The 18,722-nt window shown below is 51.2% G+C and overlaps 11 protein-coding genes across 11 annotated transcripts, besides 1 other annotated feature; 5 read left to right on the forward strand and 6 right to left on the reverse strand.

Annotated features, from left to right (window-relative positions):
• Positions 1-55: 55 nt before the first annotated feature.
• Positions 56-1,201, reverse strand: UA08_05828 (Ribonuclease H2 subunit A; the record flags this gene model as incomplete). Its single annotated transcript, XM_020268141.1, has 1 exon — positions 56-1,201. One exon carries the CDS (start codon positions 1,199-1,201, stop codon positions 56-58), a length of 1,146 nt encoding a protein of 381 aa, XP_020119292.1.
• Positions 1,202-1,510: 309 nt separating this feature from the next.
• Positions 1,511-3,679, forward strand: UA08_05829 (hypothetical protein; the record flags this gene model as incomplete). The annotated part of the gene is made up of 5 exons (XM_020268142.1): positions 1,511-1,575; positions 1,632-1,792; positions 1,849-3,060; positions 3,125-3,373; positions 3,429-3,679. The coding sequence occupies 5 exons, from the start codon at positions 1,511-1,513 to the stop codon at positions 3,677-3,679; spliced, it is 1,938 nt and encodes a 645-aa protein (XP_020119293.1).
• Positions 3,680-4,165: 486 nt separating this feature from the next.
• Positions 4,166-4,237: a repeat region (Identified by RepeatMasker using a combination of RepBase library and repeat library created with RepeatScout).
• Positions 4,238-4,253: 16 nt separating this feature from the next.
• On the forward strand, positions 4,254-4,685 carry UA08_05830 (hypothetical protein; the record flags this gene model as incomplete). Its single annotated transcript, XM_020268143.1, has 1 exon — positions 4,254-4,685. One exon carries the CDS (start codon positions 4,254-4,256, stop codon positions 4,683-4,685), a length of 432 nt encoding a protein of 143 aa, XP_020119294.1.
• Positions 4,686-4,964: 279 nt separating this feature from the next.
• Positions 4,965-5,867, reverse strand: UA08_05831 (hypothetical protein; the record flags this gene model as incomplete). The annotated part of the gene is made up of 2 exons (XM_020268144.1): positions 4,965-5,531; positions 5,601-5,867. The coding sequence occupies 2 exons, from the start codon at positions 5,865-5,867 to the stop codon at positions 4,965-4,967; spliced, it is 834 nt and encodes a 277-aa protein (XP_020119295.1).
• A 164-nt stretch (positions 5,868-6,031) lies between these two features.
• On the forward strand, positions 6,032-6,948 carry UA08_05832 (hypothetical protein; the record flags this gene model as incomplete). The annotated part of the gene is made up of 3 exons (XM_020268145.1): positions 6,032-6,205; positions 6,271-6,395; positions 6,444-6,948. The coding sequence occupies 3 exons, from the start codon at positions 6,032-6,034 to the stop codon at positions 6,946-6,948; spliced, it is 804 nt and encodes a 267-aa protein (XP_020119296.1).
• A 252-nt stretch (positions 6,949-7,200) lies between these two features.
• UA08_05833 (hypothetical protein) lies at positions 7,201-8,374 on the reverse strand (the record flags this gene model as incomplete). The annotated part of the gene is made up of 2 exons (XM_020268146.1): positions 7,201-7,762; positions 7,845-8,374. 2 exons carry the CDS (start codon positions 8,372-8,374, stop codon positions 7,201-7,203), a joined length of 1,092 nt encoding a protein of 363 aa, XP_020119297.1.
• Positions 8,375-10,129: 1,755 nt separating this feature from the next.
• UA08_05834 (hypothetical protein) lies at positions 10,130-11,211 on the forward strand (the record flags this gene model as incomplete). The annotated part of the gene is made up of 2 exons (XM_020268147.1): positions 10,130-10,152; positions 10,545-11,211. The coding sequence occupies 2 exons, from the start codon at positions 10,130-10,132 to the stop codon at positions 11,209-11,211; spliced, it is 690 nt and encodes a 229-aa protein (XP_020119298.1).
• A 108-nt stretch (positions 11,212-11,319) lies between these two features.
• On the reverse strand, positions 11,320-12,554 carry UA08_05835 (26S proteasome regulatory subunit rpn-8; the record flags this gene model as incomplete). Its single annotated transcript, XM_020268148.1, has 4 exons — positions 11,320-11,814; positions 11,883-11,978; positions 12,042-12,313; positions 12,371-12,554. The coding sequence occupies 4 exons, from the start codon at positions 12,552-12,554 to the stop codon at positions 11,320-11,322; spliced, it is 1,047 nt and encodes a 348-aa protein (XP_020119299.1).
• A 726-nt stretch (positions 12,555-13,280) lies between these two features.
• On the forward strand, positions 13,281-14,312 carry UA08_05836 (Adenylate kinase; the record flags this gene model as incomplete). The annotated part of the gene is made up of 4 exons (XM_020268149.1): positions 13,281-13,449; positions 13,537-13,589; positions 13,645-13,799; positions 13,871-14,312. 4 exons carry the CDS (start codon positions 13,281-13,283, stop codon positions 14,310-14,312), a joined length of 819 nt encoding a protein of 272 aa, XP_020119300.1.
• Positions 14,313-14,637: 325 nt separating this feature from the next.
• On the reverse strand, positions 14,638-15,985 carry UA08_05837 (hypothetical protein; the record flags this gene model as incomplete). Its single annotated transcript, XM_020268151.1, has 4 exons — positions 14,638-15,215; positions 15,298-15,822; positions 15,872-15,892; positions 15,955-15,985. The coding sequence occupies 4 exons, from the start codon at positions 15,983-15,985 to the stop codon at positions 14,638-14,640; spliced, it is 1,155 nt and encodes a 384-aa protein (XP_020119206.1).
• A 321-nt stretch (positions 15,986-16,306) lies between these two features.
• On the reverse strand, positions 16,307-18,523 carry UA08_05838 (hypothetical protein; the record flags this gene model as incomplete). The annotated part of the gene is made up of 6 exons (XM_020268152.1): positions 16,307-16,357; positions 16,442-16,813; positions 16,876-17,071; positions 17,123-17,754; positions 17,827-18,252; positions 18,359-18,523. The coding sequence occupies 6 exons, from the start codon at positions 18,521-18,523 to the stop codon at positions 16,307-16,309; spliced, it is 1,842 nt and encodes a 613-aa protein (XP_020119205.1).
• Positions 18,524-18,722: the final 199 nt, after the last annotated feature.

The raw sequence follows: 18,722 nt of genomic DNA on the forward strand, positions 1-18,722 counted from the left end.
ATAATGTATTCGTTAATAACTCGCATCATAGAATATAATAATCTTGGTATACTCGCTAAAAGACAGCCCCAACCCTCGTTCCATACCAATTACTAACATCGTCATGCTTCCCAGCCAGAGCAGACGCAGGGGTACGAGTAGTATTCGACAGTAGAAAATCAGCGAGTCCAGCTCCCTCATCTTCATCGGCAGGCCAATCCACCCTCACAGCATCTTTCCCTTCGAGCATTTCCTTTGCCGTGCCCCAGCTGAATCTGCACTCGTTCCCCCAGCCGAATACAGAGTCCAAGTTTTGACGCAGCCAGCTGACGCATTTGGAGTCTGATGGATAGCCGCTTCCCCATCCATTCTCTTCTGCTGTAGACTCTGTAGGCGGATCCTCTGCATCCTTCATATCTGTATCATGATCATTATCGTCGTTACAATCATCAACAACAGCCCGATGAAAAGCCTCATAGCAAACATCCAGCGCCACATCACGCGTAACCTTGGCAACGACACTCGCCGCACTCACACACGGATACAATGAATCCGCCTTCTTCGCAACGGTGATGCTCAGCGTCGGAAACAGCCGCTGCAGCTTTTGCTGATACGTCGCGGGATTCCCGATGGTGTCAATGTACACTTCCTTCACATCAATGTGCCTCTCTTCCAAAACACCCTTGATTATCTCAATCGTGGCATCCATTGCCTGCGCATTGAGGTTGTATACACCCATACCGGGCCGCATCATGCCGGCGGATATGTCGCGGGCTGAAAGCACTTTGACGGCCCAGCCGCAGGAGTCATGCAGTGCAGTGGACGGTGTGCAGAGGGAGTGCATGAGCGTGGCGCGCACGCTCGGGGTGAGCGCTTTGCTGTCGTCGAAGTTGTGCGTGTCGGTGAGGAGGGATTGTTCGAGGTGTTTGGGCAGGTAGAATGCGCTGTAGACCATGGGGCCGAGCACGGGGCCGCGGCCGGCTTCGTCCACGCCGAGGACGCATGGCGTCGGTTTCTCGTTTTCGGTGGGAGATGATAGTGTTGCGTTTGGGTCGGCTGGCTGAATTGTGTTGGGGCGTGGTGAGTAGACGGTGTAGGACTGGCCGTGGAGGAGAGGAGAGTGGTGGATGGTCGGCGGGATGAAGGAGAGCGCTTCCTTGGCTTCTTCTGAGATGTTATTCGTAGTGCTATTGCTCTTCTTATTCCTGCCCGGTCGCGCCATTATGCCAATCAGCCAAGCCGTTTTGGATTGACTTCGAAATCCTGTTATACCGAACTATGCAGGTTGTCGTAAATATTCAGACGTGAACGCGTCGGCACGTTTTGCGTTAGCGCATGTCGCCGCTCGAGCGCGTCTCCGCCGCCGCATTTACTTATGTGCAGTGCATACTTGCTACAGCGTACATAACCTCGCGACAGTTAATAACATAACTCGCTTTGATTCCACACAAAAGCCGGCATTAATTTCTCTTACCAAATTCTCGGTCGCGCACTTACTTTATCACGACTGAGCAGCGCAAGGACAGACAACATGGCGCCCCGGGGGCTTGCAAAAGCTCGCGACTACGACTATTCGAATGTCGGTAAACAGGGAAGGTAATATTTACCCAAAATGCACGCAAGTAAAGGAATACAAACTGACTCTACTCTAGGAGAACCGGCATCACGCTCAAAGAAGGCCGACGAGACGAGCATGGAATGGAAGAGCTAGACGGAATGTTCTCGTCGCCAGAGAGATCTCCTGTCAGAGTCAACGGTGTGGATCATGGCGATGATGAAATGATGGGGTCTGAGGGCATGTCTATGGACGAAGGTATATCTTTTTCTTCTCCTCCATGCCGTCTAGTGATTGCTTATTCTTGCTGGTAGGAAACGGCCCCGGCCCTACAGATTTTCTCTCTCGCTCGGCCACCCGCCGCTCCCCATTCTTCCCGCCTGTCGCCAGATCACCTAGAAAAAGCGGATTGAGCGGATCGCCTCGACGAACTCCAGGGCTACGGTCATCGCCCATAGTGCAGAATGACCCTGTTTCTTCCAGTCCAACATCTGGCCGGCAGCGAAGAGATACCACAGCGCAATCTGCTCGGCAGCCTCTGAATGATCGACGGCCTAATGCAGCGCCGTTTGCAAATGGAGTGCGCCAGAAGAGTAGGGATTTTGACAGTAATACAGGCGAATTCACGAATGATGAGAATATGCCGGTGCAGGATGAAGAAGAGGATGAGGACGACGAAGATGAAGCAGTGAACGCGTTCCAGACAGATATTGCCGAGGAAGACGTGGATATTCAAGAGATTGGCGATGACGGTGACGGGGACAATTTTGGGGACGATAACTCGATACCCGATGACAACGACAGTGACAGTGGCAATGCCGGTAACGAGGCCTCCGAAGAGGAAGAGGAAGAAGCATCCCCGATCCAGGCTGCTAGTCTACGCAACAAGAATAAAAGACCTGCAGCTACCAGCGACGTAGAAGGGGAAGATATACCGCAAAGTCCGCCCAAAAAGAAACGCGCCGGAAGGCCGCCAAAGTCTCAGAGCTCAGCGAAACAACAAGACGAGCCCGTTCAAAGACCAGCGAAGAAGGCCAAAACATCAAAACTGCAATCGCAACCTCAATCTACAGAGCCTCTAGACCCAGAGTTAGAAAAGGTCGTAGAAAACCATGTCAATCGCACAGGACCATTGAAGGGGCGGAGTCTTTACATCCTGAAGCGCGAGGAAACATCAAATGACAAGGCAGCTCATACTCGGTCCGGCCGAGTGTCGGTGCGACCATTGGCGTACTGGCGCAATGAACGGTGTGTTTATGGCGATGGGGAAGCGGATGTTGGACAGCGATATCCACTATCTACAATCAAAGAGATTATTCGCACAGAGGAACTACATCCGGAGAAGAAGAGAGGGGGAGGAGGCAAAAAGCGCAAGACATCTGGCAAGAAGTCGAAGCGAGACGAATCTTCCGACGATGAGGCTGATGAGAGAGATGAGTGGGAAAAGGAAGACGGAGTGTTGCATGGGTATGTGAAGAAGTGGGATTCGGAAAAGCAGACTATCACAGGCGATGAGGAGGTGTCAGGTAACTCCCCCCCCTCCTCTTCTCTCTATCCCTATATGACTATTGGAAATACTAACAGGTCTAGAAATTGCGTATGCGCCGTCTGGAGTTGAGGTTCGAGAGGTGAAGGATTCCACGTTCAAGGTTGCCAAGATGTTCAGTCAGTCATTCATGGGGTCGGGCATAGTTGAGTTACCTCCCAAGGGGGTGAAAAAACCCAAGAATTCGAAGCGAATGCACATGATTTTCTGTGTGTTTACCGGACGCGTGCAAGTGGACATCAATGGAGTTCAGTTTACAGCGGGCAAGGGGTGCATGTTCCAAGTACCACGCGGTGAGTCTTACCTCTACTCCAAGTTGATTACAATGTACTCTAATGAGATTTCCAGGCAACCACTACAGCTTCGCAAACACATACCACAAAGGAGCGAGACTCTTCTTCACGCAAGCCTTCGAACCGATGGAAGGCGAGCTCTCGTCTTCGTCGAAAGCCGAGACCGGGGCTGGAGCTGGAGCTGGAGCTGAGAATGACCACGACAATGCGCAAGACAAATACGAAGACGTCGCTCCTGGCCCGAAGAGCAAGGCCAAGCCCAAGGCCAAGGGGCGAGGACGACGGCCGAAGGCGAAAGAGGAGTAACTAGTTAGATTGAGATTGACATGTCAATTCTTTCTTTGATTTGCGGGCGTCTGAGATAAATGACTATGAACTTTCTTTGTATATACGTAAGTAGTACCTGAGCGACAATCAGTCATATACATGAAACAGAATGAATGAATGCATCATCGTGTGAGTCTATCTCCAGTCACTTACATATTCCGCTGATCTAGCTGAACTGGAGAATCACGACCACAACTGAGACAATCCCATCAGCATCGCATAGGGCTAAGCAGGCACGGGAAAAAGAAAAGAAAAGCAGCAGGAGACAAAATGACATCATCGGCGACGTGGCTGGGTTAAAATAGAAAAACACGCTAAGATCTACGGCCGATCGGCGGCTTCTGATTGGGCGCGACTCAGCTCTGGGCCCTTGCTTGTTTGGGCAGTCGCAGCTGTATGTCTCAATGTTTGTATCTTCGTCATTCTTATATCTGCCGACATCTCCCTCTCTCTTCATAACCGCTGTCAATCATCAGTCTCTTCTGTCGGTCGGTCGATCAATCAATCAATCAATCAATCAATCAATCAATCAATCGACTCTCTGTCCATCACAATGCAGCTCCTCTCATCTACCAGCATCGCCCTCCTCACCTCCCTCGCCACCGCCATCCCCGTCAACCCGCTCTCCTTCAAACGAGCCACCACCCCAAACACCACCACCTGGCCCGTCTCCAACTTCACCGTCGGCTGCTCGCCCGCCGCATGCGTGTACAACTTCAGTGTCTGGCGGGCCAGCGGACCCAGCAACCCGGGCTTCAACACCACCTGCATCGGTGACGATGCCACGAGCGACTACCAGGCCTGCGGCGACGAGACTGTGTATGCGCGCATCGTGCCCGAGACGGGTGTGTGGCAGGTCGATGTGCGACACAAGTACGCCACTGACCAAAGCGGCGGGTTCATCGAGGCCTGGGCCAATGGTACAGTGGACGACAGCACAAAGGCATTCGCGGTCACCGTCTATCAGACTGTGGGTGCTGAATAAAGCGCTCTCCCTCTTGATACTCGTTTTGATATTTCCCTCGGCATTTATATTTTATTCTCGACATCGGTTTTTGTCGTTAGCGGACTGTACAATATGATATCGACGTTTCCTTTTTTTTTTGGGGTTCAAGATTCCCTGGTTGAAAATATGCAAGCGATTCGGATTTTAATTCATGTACCTTGTGCTCATATAATGTACGGGCTATAGTTGATACCACTGTTAAGCCTGTTTAGTTAATTTCAGATAGACAGAAACAAAACATAACATAGCATAGCATACCTAAATCTCCTCCATATCATCATCTTCCAGATCTAAATCCAAATCCAACGGCGGAAAATCGCCTACTTCCACCTTCTCAGGCTTCACAAAAACACCCCTATTACCGCCCGCACACTCGAAGTACCTCTTCCCGGCTATACTCCCATCATTCTTCCCTGTGGGCTCATCCAGCTCAATCCCCACCCACAACGGCTGCAGCATGTCTGATGATGATGATGGAGCCGCCGCCGACTTGTTGAGCGGCGCAAACGGAATTTCGGGGATCGGCCCAACATAGCGAATTGTGCCGCGGCGGATATGTGGTGGTGACGAGGGAAGCACGATGGCGCGGGCGAGCAGTTTGATACCTCTCTTCTCAATCTCAGCGCTGTCCTTGGCGACCTGCTCATGCAGCAATTCCTCGGGAGAAGGAGCATTGGGATCGAAGCGGCCTAGTTTCTGCGCCTTTTTCCATGCCAGCACCGAGTTGGATAGGGACTCGTATTTGTCGCTGGGAAGTTCGTATTTTTCGACACTCGACAGATCGGAGAAATTGGGTCGCGCTGCTGGGGGGCGCGTGTCGTGGACCTATCTTTAGTCAGCTGACGTTGCATTCACACTCACACAATGTTTTCTCTAGGTTAGGGAGGGGTTTACTTCAATCTCGCAGCCCCTCGCCAATCCATACTCCCCAATCACCCTCTCGTCGCCTCCCTCGATCCATTGATCCGGTCTACTAGGAGACTTGAATAGGAGTCTCTGGCTGCCCGGCGGCACGCCGGTCATGGTCTCGAGTTTGCCCTTGAGCTGCGGGATGGTCCATGATGGGGTGATGCGGCGCTCTGTAGCGAGTTCGGAGGTTGGTGCTGACGATGTGGGCGTGGAGATGATGACGGAGACGTCGGAGGGTGTTTGGAAGGACATTTTTTTTTGGTTAAACTCCTGTACATACGTGAGTAAATAAGAAAAAGCGTGAAGGAGAGAAAGTTCCTGAGCAAAACATTTCTTATCATGTGAGAGTGGGGTAGGTTAACTCCGTCAACCGCATTTTTTTATCGCTCAACGTTGAAGCAGCATCAAAGATCAACATGCCTTCAACGACACACCAGCCAGACCAGCCAGACCAGCAAGATCTACCAGATCAATTGCAACCGGACAATAACAATGCTACAAGCATAACCCCCGCCGAAGCCTACGAGTCTAAGCACGTCCATGACGTGTACCAGCAGATTGCGAACCACTTCTCCTCGACGAGGTACAAGGTCTGTGTGTATGCATCCTTCGATACGACTTTGAAGTTCAAAGCAAAAGCTAACCAACTATCTAGCCATGGCCAATTGTCGAGCGGTTCCTGCTCGGCCAAACGCCAGCGTCCATCGGGCTCGACATTGGCTGTGGTAATGGGAAGTATCTGACTGTGAACCGCGACGTTTTTATCATTGCTTCTGATAGGTACAGCCATGTCTATAGTCAATATCACGATAGATCTAACGACGGTAGATCCGAAGCACTGGCCAAAATCGCTGCGCAACACCATCCCCATTCAACCGTCGTCGCCGACATTCTGAACCTGCCCCATCCCGAGTCCTTCTTCGACTTTGCCATATCAATTGCCGTGGTCCACCACCTCTCGACGCCGGAGAGGAGGGTGCAGGCTATATCTAGTATTCTGCGGACGCTGAAACCACCCACCCACCCCGATGAGAAGGACAATAGAAAAAACGGCGGCAAAGCATTGATATACGTCTGGGCTCTAGAGCAGAAATCTAGTCGCCGGGGATGGGACAAGGGACATGAGCAGGACGTCATGGTTCCATGGGTCTTGCGCAACAAGCCAACGGCAGCAGCAGCAGCAGCAAAGCAGGAACAAGTCTTTCACCGATTTTACCATCTCTACGAAGAGAACGAGCTCGAGAGGGATATCCGTGCTGCAGGCGGGGTTGTCATTGAATCGGGATATGAGAAGGATAACTGGTGGGCGATTGCGTCGAGGTCGACGGAGTAAAGTTATCGACATTCGACAAGACTGTTTTGAGATCTCGCATATCTATCGTCCTATCTACCTGGCGAAATCCCATCGTTACTCATTCATTACTCCAAAAAAAAAAAAAATCAAAAATCAGAACGTTCCACCGATCAAACGAAGTCAACGCTAAAACGAAATCTACCTCCCTGCATCCCCACGCTATGCATGCAATATCAACAATTGTGTCTGTGTATGTGTGTGAAATGAGTCAAATCAAAAGGCTTTCAAAGGCTATGGTCTCGTTCGAGGTATCATCTGTGGCGGCGACATTCCGGACATGTCTGGTGGAGGAGGATGGGGAAGAGGTAATTGCGGTGGTCGAGAGCGATAGGGGTCGATGATGGGCTGCGTGACTGGGGAAGTGTATGCCGGGACGCCTGCTGTCAATTCCTCGACTGATGGCAGCTGCGGCTGTGGCTGCACTGGTTGTGCTGGCTGCTGAGGAAGCGGAGGCAGTGGTTGAGGAAGACTCTGAACAAACGGCGTAGGATGTACAACAGCATGAGCTGGGGCCCCATGGACCAGACCCAACGGAGGCGGCGGCGGAGGAGGCGCAGGCTGGATAGCACTGGTGACAGACATAGACTGCCTTCGCAGTCGAGGCATGACCGTTGTGTGTCGACGAAGTTTGGGCGGAGGCTCGACCGACGACGAGCCGCTGGACAGCGAAAAGGGAACCACCCCGGCGCGACGAGCCATTTCCTGTTCGCCCAGTTGCCAATGCATTGCCTCTGCGGCTCGCCATGGAATGGCCATTTCTTCCGCAACTTTGGCCCACATTTCGGCTTTGAATCTACGTCTGTCAGCTCTGTCTCTGATATCCCCCGAGCCGGGGGGGGGAAGGAAGAAAGAATGGCAAGAAAGAATGAATGTACCTCTCATACAGCCTCGCCAGCTTGTTCTTCCGATCCTCGTCCCACTCGCTCCTCCTCTCCAGGTAGTTCTGGTAGTGCAACCGACAGCTAATCGCGCTGCGACCAGGCAGCCTCTTGCTGATATCCTCCCACTTCATGCCGCGCCCGCGCAGCTCGATAATCAGGGTATCCTCCTCGGGTGACCATTTGGACTGTTTTTTCGCAGGCGGCTCGTTTCCGAGCGACGACGAGGAATGCCGTTTTGTCCCTGCTATTGTTGAGATTGGCGATGTTGTGTTTGGTTTTGCCGCCGCCGCTGATGTCGATGTCGATGCGGACGGCATATTTCCTGTTCCTACTCCTGTTTCTGTCCCTCTTCCTAGCATAGATGGCCTCCTAGACGAAGCAGCAGATGAAGAAGACGAGGGTCGGTGTAGCTGTCCTTGTGGCAGTGGTTTTTCTTCCTCCTCATCGTCGGGCTTGAGTAGTAGTGAGATATCCACTTTGGCGGGAGAGGAGATGGGATTAATCGGTTGATGTAAGAGGAGCATGAAGGTCTCTTTTTTTTCCTTTTTCTTTTCTTTTTTTGTTTTTTTGTTTTTTTTTTTTTTTTTTTTTTTTTTTTTTTTTTTTTTTTGTTTTTTTGTTTTCTTTCTTTCTCTGTTCTTCTAGTTTCTCGTGTAGACAGATAGATATCAGGTTTCCACGCCGTTGTGTGAATGTCGTCACGATAGGCCAGTCAAGTCAAGTCAAAGCAACGTCAACAAACAAACAAACGAAAATCGACAGAAAGAAATAAATCGATCGAGGCAATGTCTCCAGGCAGGCGAAATCCGACAGCTCAGAAGAAGCGAGTGGCAACCCAATCGCTCGACAGGCGGGTGGCTGAGACGACTGAGCGTTAGTGTTAGCCGGGTAGACAAGTAAATAATAACGGAGGCGTTAAGAATAGACAGTCAGAAAGTACGTATATGAATGATATGATCGCCAAATGAAAACGAATGGAGCAAGCCAACGGTTTCAGGTAGATGCCTGAGTCTAGACCTGACAATATAAGATTAATCAAAGGGTTAGAGTTAGTTAGGGCTTTGATGCCAGACGGCCTGTGGAAAAGCCTAATCCAGGCAATAGTCTTCACCTCACGCACTGTGGCAGGTAGAATGTAGTAGGAGTAGTAGTAGTAGTAGTAGTAGTAATAAACAAAGCTCGATGGGACACGACGTGGTAGGATAGGCTCCACAAGGCGAGGTACATGCTAGAAGAAGTAAATTACCTAGGGTAAATAAATGATACTACATATGTATGCATGCCATACATATAGAAGATACGACGACGTACAATACAGAAACATCCCGGATCCTGGCGCAGGAAAATTAAGGACCGTACCATGATTCAGACAAGTTGAAATTACAGTGCCAGCGATCTGAAGTTCAACGGTCAGTAGCGGCTGGACCCTTGCAAGTGGAGCGCAGTAGTGCAGTTCGTGTCCAGCCAGCCAGCTTGATCTCGGTGTTTCATTCATTTATATCCAGGTAGTGCCGGGGAAAACTCGGTGTTTGCTTCAGATGAGATGGTTCAAGCCAAGTGCTACAGCCATGAGGGTTCTTCTCTTCGCTGAAGGGGACTTGGGTATGCTTCGTGCTGATGCTGCAACCCCATTACACCACCAAGAGTGCCGCCGTTTCCAGCAGCGTGCAGAACATGATTGAAGAGCCGAGAATAACACAAGCCATGTCCGTGCAGCTGTCGATCGCTTCATAGAACATCCATCTGGCTACGTATGTATCTGCGCATCGGGTGGTGGGACAGGGCATCCCTGTCACGCCGCCTACACCCAGCGCCAGGCATGAACACGTTAGTATCAGATACGTACTTGAAGTTGCTGCTAAGAAGAATATACGAAGCGGTGTGCTCCCTGATCATGCCTGCTGCAAGGAGGCGGCCGCCGCCAACGTGGCCGTTGAGCCTACCTAGCCCTAGCCCTAACCCTAATTCTCGGTCCCCGTTTACCTGTTGACCCAAACTCCTCGCAGTCCCAACTTCCAGTTTCAGCCAGCGAGTCTAGACCCCAAAGAAATCCCGCGGCCCACAGCTCATTTAAGGAGAGTAATTTCATTTGCGTGGGACGAGACGCCGGAGTTCGCCTAGATGAACGCTGGTGGGCTGGTTGGTGGAACTGGTGGAACTGGGCTGAAAGGATGCTCCTCCAGTTCTTTGCTATGATTATACAGTAATAATAAATAAGTCCTCTACATACCACATAACAATACATAATACTAGCCGTATCTTGTGGCGGTGAACTCACCATGCCACGCTACGACAGGTGCATGTACGTACATACAAGACAGGTCGCACAGGCGCTGCAGAAGCAAGATGGCGCATTCTAGAGATACAGCACGAGCCTATCGGAGAATTTTCTGTTTGTGACTAGTACCACAGCGTTATTACTCTGTGGTTTGTACTATTATTATATGATATGATATGATATTGTATTATGCTATAGCCTCTCTGCCTTGATTGCGAAAATGCGTCATTGCTTACTGTTTTCCTTGTTGTTGTTGATGCATCATGTATTATGCCGCAAACGCTTTTTTGACTTGGGGCAGTGCGATGAATCTTTTGAGAGATCCAACAGCCAAATACATAAGTCTTGTCTGTCTTTGCGTAACTTTTTTTTATATTAAATATTCACATGAAAGGACAAGTCGCATGTGATGGTAGTACATATACGCTCTCCGGTATTTACTGCTTTACCTTGGTTGTTGCATCCGTAGCGGGCGATAATCTGGGAACCTCACCTGTCACACTCTCGCACCACCATATGGACATCACCACCTCCCTCCTCTCCCAACTCTCCCGCCTGTCGACGCAGACTCAGACTCAGACTCAGACACAGACACAGACACAATCAAATACCGCCCGTCTTCCCCCCCAAGCCAAACCCCTCCTCCTAACCCTCCACCTCCTCTTCCCGAACGAACTGCTGCTCGCGCTAGACCTGCTAGACCGGAGGCTGGTCTCGCCTATGTACCATGCAGACGATCCAAACAGAGAAAAGAATGCATTGATGTTTGTCGCTCAGTCCCGTGCTGCTGCCACCAGCAGCGCGTACCATGTCCACCTCCACGCGTGGAATTGCACTTGTCCTAGTTTTGTGGCGGATGTGTTTGACGGTGATGATAATGATAATCACGACGACGATAGTAATGATACGCGAGGGAGTACTTGGTTCGGAGAGCTGAGTTACGACCGGTCTACGCCCATGTGTAAACATCTCCTCGCCTGCGTGTTGCTGGTCAAATGTCCCGATTTGTTTGCGCGGGAGGGCGAGAGGTCTTTGATTGGGGACGACGACCTGAACGAGTTGGCTGGGTTGTGTGCTGGGTAATAACATAATAATTTAAACAACACGATATTGTCATGAAATGCATTATCTGACTTCTTTTTCTTTTCATGACCCGTGCAATCTATCTTGATGTGACATAAAATAAATTACTTATGACCCCCTCTTCTGACTCTTCTCATCCTTCTGTTCTCCCGCGTCCTTCTTGCCAGCCGCGGCAACAACAACCCCTTCTTCCTCCTTCTTCCCCTCGAGTTCCTCCTGCTGCTGGCGGTTCTGGATCTTGTTCTCGATCAGATCGTGGAACGCCGTGATGGCTCGGATCAAGCTGCTGACGTAGATGGCCATCAGCTGATCGTTGGTCTTGACGCTCATCGCACGCACAAGCTCGCTATTCTCAATATCCGAGTCCGTGCTCGTCGACGTCCCGTTTGCTTGCTCGTTGGCTGATTTCGGTGTGGAGAGGTTGGGAAGGAGGTTGAAGATGTCCTGGAGATTGCCCAGGATAGCGTGGTTAATGGGGAGCTCGTGGTCGAGCACTTTTTGCAAGTACTGTCCGATGTCGCGCAGGCGGAGATGGAGGCCTTGCAACGATTGCAGTTGGCCTGTTATTCTGTTGCTGAGTGTGCCGACGGTGACGTCGCGGATCTATATGCATTTTAAGTTAGCATCAGTCACAACAACACGTTGAAAGAGAAAAAGAGAAAAAAACGTACATCGCGTAGGAGATGTTCAACTCCAATCTCCTCCGCCTCCTCCGCCTCGATTATAGATGGAGTGTGGACGAATGTTTTTGAAGTTGTCGTGCCGTCCTAAAAAAAAAACATATCAGCACGTTTGTAACATCGACATTATTGAAAGGCGACGAAGCGTACATCCTTGATCTCCTCAACGGCAAAGTATGCATCCGTCGGAACACCAACTTCCTTGGGCTGCACGTCGATAATGACTAGTAATGGGTTCGGCGTATATCGCTTGAACAGCTCGTTGATCTCCAAATCGGCCGCGCGCAGCTTCGGGCCCGAGTGGTACCATCCTATAAGCTTCTCGCGGGCGTTGATCTTCTTGAACATATCATTCATCGACTCGACAAAGTTGTGGTCCAGGAACCAGACGGAAGGGTCCTTTTCGTCTTCCTCGAAGGGGACTAAGTCGATAGTTGTTAGCAGTGGACTCGCAATGTTGTAGTTCGTTCAAGACGCACCCGCAAAACTGTTGGATACCCTCACGTTCGTGCCATCGTTCTGGCCCAGCAACACTCCGACAACACGCTTCCGGGTTCCTTTGGCAGTCCGCCCGTAGTGGTCTGCTGCAGAGAGAAGAACAAGGGGAGCCACGGAGACGGTGCGTGTCACGAGGGACAGCGTCTCTGCCGTGGTGGCCGGCATGGCGAGGGGATGAAACGGAGGTGCTGGAGGATATATGAGGAGCGGATCGAAAAGACAGATACTAGAGGGCGCGAGATGAGATAGAGCGCGAAGGGGAGGGAAGTGATGCGTTGGCGGTGTTGAAGTGTTGAAGTGATCGATCAAGATGATGATCGGAGCTCCAGCTAAGCTGTGCACCAGCCACAGTTGGCGAACCAGCCACAGTTGGCGTTCGAAGTGCGTAGAACTTTTGAAGCCAGCCAGGTTACTCTTAGTTGGTTATATTCTAGTGCATTACTTATAGTCAGGACATCCATTCCTACAGGAGTCGATCTACAGGACATCCACGTATTCCAAGTATGCTAACTGTTGTTCGAGTATATCTAGGTAACATGTGCAGTGCTGAACAGGGGACAGTCCACCCACAAAACAACCCCCATGGACACGAAATGAACCCCATGCGTAGAACTGTAGGAGCGAAGAGAATAGATCCAGTAAAACGGCCGAGCGATGTGCAGGGTGCAGAGTGCAGCGCAGCGCAGCGCAGCGCAGTGCCTCGGTGTGCAGCTTGGCCGGTTAACTGGTTGGTTAGTGCCTCAGGTGTAGATCGGCTCCGGGCTCCTTCTTCCTCCTCCAGAGCTTCTTCTCCGTCCTTTCCCCCGACCTGTCCCTGCCGGTCTCTTTTCCCTCCTGTCCTCCCCGCCCAGCGAGCTCTCCCTCTCCCCGGATACCTCGCCACAACATACAATGGCTCCCATCACCCAGGACACCGTCGACGGTCTCAAGGACGTCATCTCCAAGCTGGAGTCGCGCGTCGCCGACCTGGAAAGCCGCCTGACACATGGCAGCCCTGCCTCCGGCTCGAAGTCGCTCGCCGAGCAGTTTCGCATCATCCTGATCGGTCCTCCGGGTGCAGGTGCGTTTTTGCAGTGTGCTGCTGCTGGTGGTGCTGCTGCTGGTGGTGCTGGTGCTGGTGGTCCGCTACAAAACTAACTTTTTCCAGGCAAGGGAACCCAGGCTCCTCGGCTGAAGGAGAAGTACTGTGTGTGCCATTTGGTAAGTTGCCTGCCTACTGATCTATCTATCTCTCTATACATATTTACAGTCGTAGGCCACCGGTGATATGCTGCGATCCCAGGTTGCGAAGAAGACGGCGTTGGGCAAGGAAGCGAAGAAAATCATGGATCAAGGAGGCCTGGTCAGCGACGAAATCATGGTCAACATGATCAAGAGCGAGCTTGACTCGAACCAAGAGTGCAAGAATGGGTAGGATCTCTCTCTCTCTTTCTGTGTGTCTGTGTGTGTGTGTGCGTTTACTGAAATATCTAACAAAACAGTTTCATTCTTGACGGTTTCCCCCGTACCGTGGCTCAAGCCGAGCGTCTGGACGATATGCTGAACAACCGCCAAGAGAAGCTCCAACACGCCGTTGAATTGCAAATCGACGACGCTCTGCTCGTTGCCCGTATAACCGGTCGATTGGTCCACCCTGCTTCCGGCCGCTCATATCACAAGATTTTCAACCCCCCCAAGGATGACTTGAAGGACGACGTGACCGGCGAGCCCTTGATCCAACGCTCCGACGACAATGCCGAGACACTGCAGAAGCGACTGGCCACGTACCACGCCCAGACCTCTCCTGTGGTCGACTACTACAAGAAGACGGGCATTTGGCGCGGCATTGACGCCAGCCAGGAGCCAGGACAGGTGTGGAAGAGTCTTCTTGGTGTTTTCCAGCCGGAATCCAGCATTTTGAGCAAGGTTGGTCTGTCTAAATAACTCAATCTGGTATCAGCCTGTGGGCTTGATCAACAAAAAGTGGCGTCGAACAACGGATAATAGATTGCATCACTGTTAGCCGTGGTGAATGTGCTCATGACTGTTGTCTATGCAGAGAGAGAGAGAGAGAGAGAGAGAGAGAGTCTACATTACTAGCGTGTTTCTGTTGGATTTTTACTCCGTGTCCTTGGATATGGTGGTGGATTCAAGCCAGCTGCATATGATGGTCGGAACTCGTTGTATTTGTATAGTATTTACGTGCCTTTTGTGTGATTTGATAGTCAACAAATTTCAGCCCAATAATCAATCCCATATCTAACTCTCTTTACAACGCAACCGGATAATCCGTCGTCTCAATCTTCTCCGGATACACCAACCCATGCTGCCTCCTAACCTCATCCATCACCTCCATGATCACCACACTCTCCTCCCACGGCATGCCCTCACTTTCCAGTCTTCCGTCGCGCACACACCGCGCCACCTCGTCCGCCTCCCAGTACATCCCATGCCCATTGGCCGGAAACGGACACTCAACCTCCTTCGTCTTTTCCTCGCCCGAAGAATAAATAACCCGATACCGCTCCGGCCGATACGCCGGGCACTCAACCTGAATTTCCCCCTTTGTGCCCTGGATGCGAATGGCCGCGCGCCCGCTCGCTTTGCCGTCTGGATTCGAGTCGACAGCAAAAGCGGCCATGGCGACTGCGTGCGACGTGCGGTTGGGACTCAGGCTGTTGCTCGGCGTGGTCGTTGGGAAGCTGAGCAGGATAGTGGTGTCCTCGTCGGCGCCGGTGGCCGGGTATTTGAACATGGTGGAAGTAATTGACGAGGGGGGTTTGCGTTGCGAGGGCGGCAGCGTGTGGTAGAGCGTTTGGAAGACCCATGTCAGCGAGTATATGCCCACTAGGTAATTCTCCGTCAGAATTCATGAACCTTTTTTTTTTTTTTTTTTTTCGCTCTCTCAGAGGGGAAGAAGGAAACAAACAATCAAGCAACGCGCCCCCCGCCAGATCCAAATTCACCATACGATGACTCGCATCCCAAGACGCATTCCCGATACTATTATCCGCGAGCACGCGCAACACCTCACCAATCTCACCCGCGCGAATGAGCTCGCGCACCTGCACGCTCAGCGGGAAATAGCGCGTCCACACAGCCTCCATCAAGAACAGACCTTTGCGTTTTGCGATGTCGACGAGCGTGCGCGCCTGCGCCGCATTCACGGTAAACGCCTTTTCGCAGAGGACATGCTTGTTCCCGACTTCGAGCGCTAGACGCGCGTTTTGGTAGTGGTGCGAGTGCGGCGTGGCCACGTAGATGATGTCCACGTTGGGGTCGGTGACAAGCTCCTCGTAGCTGCCGTAGGCGGACGGGTTGCCTGGGATTTGGAGCTTGTCGATGAATTCCGACGCGCGTTGCGACGAGGTCGAGGATGCTACGGCCGTGACGCTGTGGGTGATGTCGTCGGTGCCGCGCGCGTGGGTGTCTTTGAGCAGGTCGCGCACAAACGCTGTAGTCTATCAGTATTGTGCACTACATAAAATGAAGGAGAAACTCACTTTGCGCAATTCCCCCCGTGGCTTGGATGCGTGTTAGCTGGTAAGAAATGGGGTTTGTTTGAGGAGTGTCACTGCACACATACCGAGGATTCCCCAACGAGCGTTGTAAACCATCGTGTTGCTACACAATTACCTAGGCACGTATTCTGATGGACTGGTTGCTTTGTCTCTCTAAAGGCAGAGAGGTAATGCACTGAGTTATATGTGAGGAATGGAAGAAAGATGCATTGCTCGGATTCCTTGTTCCGTGGATATTATAATTTCTCTCCGCAAGACACTGCGGGGTGGTGAGGGGTAACATTCAGAATATTGTAAGACGCCTGGACATGCAGGATATTGACCTCGATGCAATCAAGGGATAAATAGATACAATGCAGAAGACGCACACGCTCGTCTTGAATAGACACAGATTGAATGGAAGAAGATATACATCCATCATGATGGCTCCGTTTTGATGCGAATCTTTTGACCTGGCGAGTCGGTGTCCTGAACAACCCAACCCAGTCAGCATAAGTAGACAGAGGCATAAACAACGATCAACACGTAATAAGCATCAAGAAAAAAACCTACCTCGGCCTTTCGCTTCCCTAGCACCGAGTCCGGCGTGCCCGTACGCATCGCAGGCGTCCCTCCTCGCACAGTAGGGCCATCCTTGGTAACCTCTGCATAACAGCTGGCATGATAAACCCGGTTTCCGACTTTGATTGCATCCTGCCAAATCCAGTCCTGCACATCCTCCGACCAGGTCGACTCAAACTTCTCTTGGCAGATTGGGCAGGGCGAATTGCGCAGCGTCACATCGTTTGGTGCCCGAATCCATTGCTTCTGTGGCTGCTTCTTGGCTGCTTCTTCTTCGCTTGTTGTGCCATTGCCAGCACTAGCCCCGGGCCCGGCGCTTGTTAGGCCGCTGTCGTCGTCGTATTCTCTTGATTTGATCCAGTCCTGTTTTATCAATCTGTCAGCAGCCAGTTTAGAAAAAAAAAATGGTGTAGATGTCAACATACCCTTTCGTCCACATACCAACTCCGGTTCTGACCACGCTTGATAGCGTCTGTCATGCGCTGGTTTGTGCGGAAATGCCAGTCTAAATGTCGAGCCTTCTTCTGCTTTCCTTCTTCGGTAGTGGAAAACCGCCGTCCACACGTTCCGCATCGATTGCTCTTTGCATCATAGAGACTGTTTATTAAGACTGGCCGAGGACTAGCACCATTGTTAGAACCCTAACGTTCGAGGATGGCACTATTGTCTTACATTTTGATTGAAGCTGTACTCAAGTGCACATTGATTGTAATGTCTGAAGCATTCTGAGGCGTAGGAACCGAGACCGGGGGAGTCTGACCCGGGATAATCAGAGGAAGATTGAACGGAGTCGCCGCCGGCGGAGTTCCAGTAGCAGACACCGGAGGGAGGAGCCCCCGGGCCCTCAGCGATGCAATAAGAGGATTTTCTGCTGCTGCCTGCGGTGTACTGGACGGCTGGAGTTGGGATAAATTACTAGCAAGCGCTGGCGGCGGAGTAGGTTGCTGGCGGTTTGCTGTTGCTTGAAGTAAGCCCGCGAGCGTGTTCGGGTTTAGCAATGTCGCTAGATTTGGCTGGGGTGTTGCTGCTTGTTGAGGCGGTAGCGTCGCTGTAATTGCAGGAGGGAACGTGGATGCTGGCGCTAGAGCTGATACTTGGTCTCTCACGAGTTTTAGTTGATCTGGAGGAAGTTGCTGGCGTTGCAGAATGCTCTGGAGGTCTAACAAGGCCTTGAGGCGTTGCTGGACTGCGATATCAAAAGGATTGTTAGCAAAGTCTGCTCGAGCACTGCCGATGAGACTCTCTATATCACGATGTAGTGCACTGAGGTCAACATCTTGAGGCGTATGTGATCGTCGTTCTCCCTGAAATTCAAATTTTGTAAGTATTTATATTTCCAACGACAGTCCTAGCCCTAGTCAAGTCGAGACACTCACCTCCGGCCCATGCCCATTCACACCATAAGCTGCCTGGGAGCCTGTCGGAGGATATCGAGACGCTACGCTCTGCGGCGGCGTGGGAGTATGTGACCAAGTTGGAGGCGTTGCCGAACCACGAGATCGAGCGAGGACGTCCTGCTGTTGCTGGAGCGCAGCAGTCCTAGCCTTGATAAGCGCATTTTCAATGCCTCGAGTTATCTCAACTGGGAAAACAGGCCGAGGGTCTAGAGAACCTGGCACCGGCTCCTTCCATGTCTTGAGCATCTCGTCCAACTTCCTCCGGGTTTGCTGATCGACCAAAGTATATGCATTCATGAACGTCTGGTAGAGATTCCGGCCCAAGAAAAGTGTGTAGGGAGTGCCTACATTTTTCACAACGCTGTCGACTACGTACAGAGCTGGTAGTTTCTGAGCTGGCGGTGTCTACCAAAAGCAATATTAGAGCTTTTTTCTCTGCAGCTACAAAACAAATACACACACGCACGCGTATATATACCGCAACTAGAACGCTGGAAAGGGGAAGACCTACTGTTCGAATGTGGTTCTCCAGGACTCGAGATATTGCCATGGCATGTTCTGTATTCTCCTTAGCTATCACCGTCAAGTTGCTGATCTGAAACTTGTCATTTGTCGTTAGATCTTCCAGGGAATTCTTGTAGTCCTCGGCGACTTCGTCGGATGGAAGCCCCGACATGATGAAGCGTGGATGTACAAGTATGGATCGAGGTGGAGGGAAGAGTTTTTATAATCAGTTTGTTCTCGTTTTTTTTTGCTCTCAATGACAGATGTATTTCAGATTGCTTGTTTTTTCTTTTTTTCTTTTTTTTTTTTTTTTCTCTCTTTGATTTTTTTTTCTTTCTTCTCCCTGATTTCTTCTTCTTCCTTCTTTCTTT

The sequence above is a fragment of the Talaromyces atroroseus genome (assembly GCF_001907595.1).
Source record: "Talaromyces atroroseus strain IBT 11181 chromosome Unknown scaffold_7, whole genome shotgun sequence".
In the NCBI taxonomy this organism is placed as follows: Eukaryota; Fungi; Ascomycota; class Eurotiomycetes; order Eurotiales; family Trichocomaceae; genus Talaromyces; species Talaromyces atroroseus.